At 35.3% G+C, this 1,927-nt stretch overlaps 1 protein-coding gene across 3 annotated transcripts; it reads left to right on the top strand.

Moving 5' to 3' along the window:
- Nucleotides 1–308: 308 nt before the first annotated feature.
- LOC124885455 (isoamylase 1, chloroplastic-like) lies at nt 309–1,921 on the top strand (the record flags this gene model as incomplete). 3 transcript variants are annotated; one of them, XM_047405310.1, is given in 3 exon segments in its annotated part: nt 309–450; nt 527–634; nt 1,579–1,921. In XM_047405310.1, coding segments are annotated over 3 exon segments (340 nt in total), but the record flags the coding sequence as incomplete, so codon positions are not given.
- Between the last annotated feature and the right edge of the window lie 6 nt (nt 1,922–1,927).

The raw sequence follows: 1,927 nt of genomic DNA, 5'->3' as shown, positions 1-1,927 counted from the left end.
AAAGTGCGATAATGATGCTAAGCTCATATGGTGATAACTTTCAGACACTTGCATTTAAAGATATTTTAGGCTTAATTAGTCAATACTACTGAACACAACTTAATTGACATCCAAACGTATACATTGTGTCAAAGATGTTTGTAGATGACTTGGTAGTAGATACACAATGCTAATTATATCTCTTTAGTTAGTGGTATATTTCCTTGACAATATTTGCTTGAAGATATTAACAACTGCGTGAAAGTAGACAAAACTCAAAAATATTGTCTCTGATCAATTTTGGTCTTATGGGATGTTTATCTTTCTAGGTTTAACTTTTGGGGCTATTCTACTGTCAATTTCTTTTCTCCAATGGGAAGATATGCATCTGCTGGTCTAAGTAATTGCGGCCTCGGTGCAATAAACGAATTTAAGTATCTTGTCAAGGAAGCACATAAACGTGGAATTGAGGTGACTGATTACTGGAGAAAACTTTGAGTTTGTTCTCCAAATTTTGGTATATTCTCGTCTGATTGTCCATTGGCAGGTTATCATGGATGTTGTTTTCAATCACACTGCTGAAGGAAATGAAAACGGTCCCATAGTATCATTTAGAGGCATTGACGGCGGTGTGTTTTACATGCTAGCTCCTAAGGTATGTTTCTCGCTAATCCATGCACATTTCTATTGTTGGTTTTAGTTTTTGACTCTTAAGAGAAAGCCTAGAGACTAATTTGAAGTTCCATATATGGACTCATTGGCTTTCTCTTCAAATTCATCATGTGAAGTTGCTCGACTTTTATGAATTGATTAATTCTTCGAATCATGGAATTATCCTTTTTTTTTTTCTATTGTAAGATAATAAAACTATTCTTAAAAACAAAAAAAAAAAAATAATTAGACCCTGCAGTGTAGAATCCTCCACCTTAGTTTATTATGTTGTCTATATCACACACTTCATCAAAGTCATAACAGATGAAATTGTTAAGCTGTAAGACTTCATTCTTTACGACTGTAAGCACTTTGGTGATGGTAAATGTGGCGCAGACGAGCAGAAACATTCTCGTCAGCATTGAGCCATGCCTTTCAATCATGTCGCCCTGGTGAAGCACTATAATGACAAGATTTTGGTTAGTGTCATAAACTGCTGCCTGATGAATGAACTTAAACATAAAATCTTGTGTTATGGCTTCTAACAAAAATCATACCAGAATATATATGGGTGATTGGAATTTGCTGATACTGCGTGGCTTCTTTCTGTTGGTGCTTTTCTATAAAGAATAGGGGACTCACAAGATACTGAACTCGTGTATATTTTCTTGCTATACTCGATTCTGAGGTTGTTGGTAGGTAATACTTATCTACAGAAGGTTCTGGAATGTGAATGAAGTGTTTTTTTCTTTTTTTGAGTAAGGGTATTTGACAATGTTGTATTTGGAAAAGCAATCTACTTTGTAAACATTAGTAATCATGTTCTTACTTGTAGTCACTTCGTTACAAAGGAAAGTCTAATTTGCCGAAGGAATGTATAATTATCCTATTAAAACATGGATGTTAACTCTGTGCACCAAGATAGAAATATATCTCATGGCTTTGCAGGGAGAATTTTACAACTACTCAGGATGTGGAAACACCTTCAATTGTAATCATCCCATTGTACGTCAATTTATAGTGGATTGCTTGAGGTGAGTTGGATTCAAAATGTCATGGACTGAATGTCGGTATACTTCCTAGTTGTTGGTCGGTGAAAATCATATCTTGCTTAGCCATACCTCAGAAAGATCTTATGGTAAAATAATCATATAGTGGTTCTGTTAAGACAAACAAAAACAACAACAACAACAACAACAATGTACCCGGTGTATTCCCACAAAGTGGGGTCTGGAAAAGGTGAGTATCCAGACGTTACCTCTATCTCAGAAGTGAGGTAGAGAGATTGTATTCGATA

This window comes from Capsicum annuum, unplaced genomic scaffold (assembly GCF_002878395.1).
Source record: "Capsicum annuum cultivar UCD-10X-F1 unplaced genomic scaffold, UCD10Xv1.1 ctg773, whole genome shotgun sequence".
Lineage (NCBI taxonomy): Eukaryota > Viridiplantae > Streptophyta > Magnoliopsida > Solanales > Solanaceae > Capsicum > Capsicum annuum.
The sequence above is the reverse complement of the archived record's forward strand: the minus strand, read 5'-3'. Positions and strand labels throughout refer to the sequence as shown.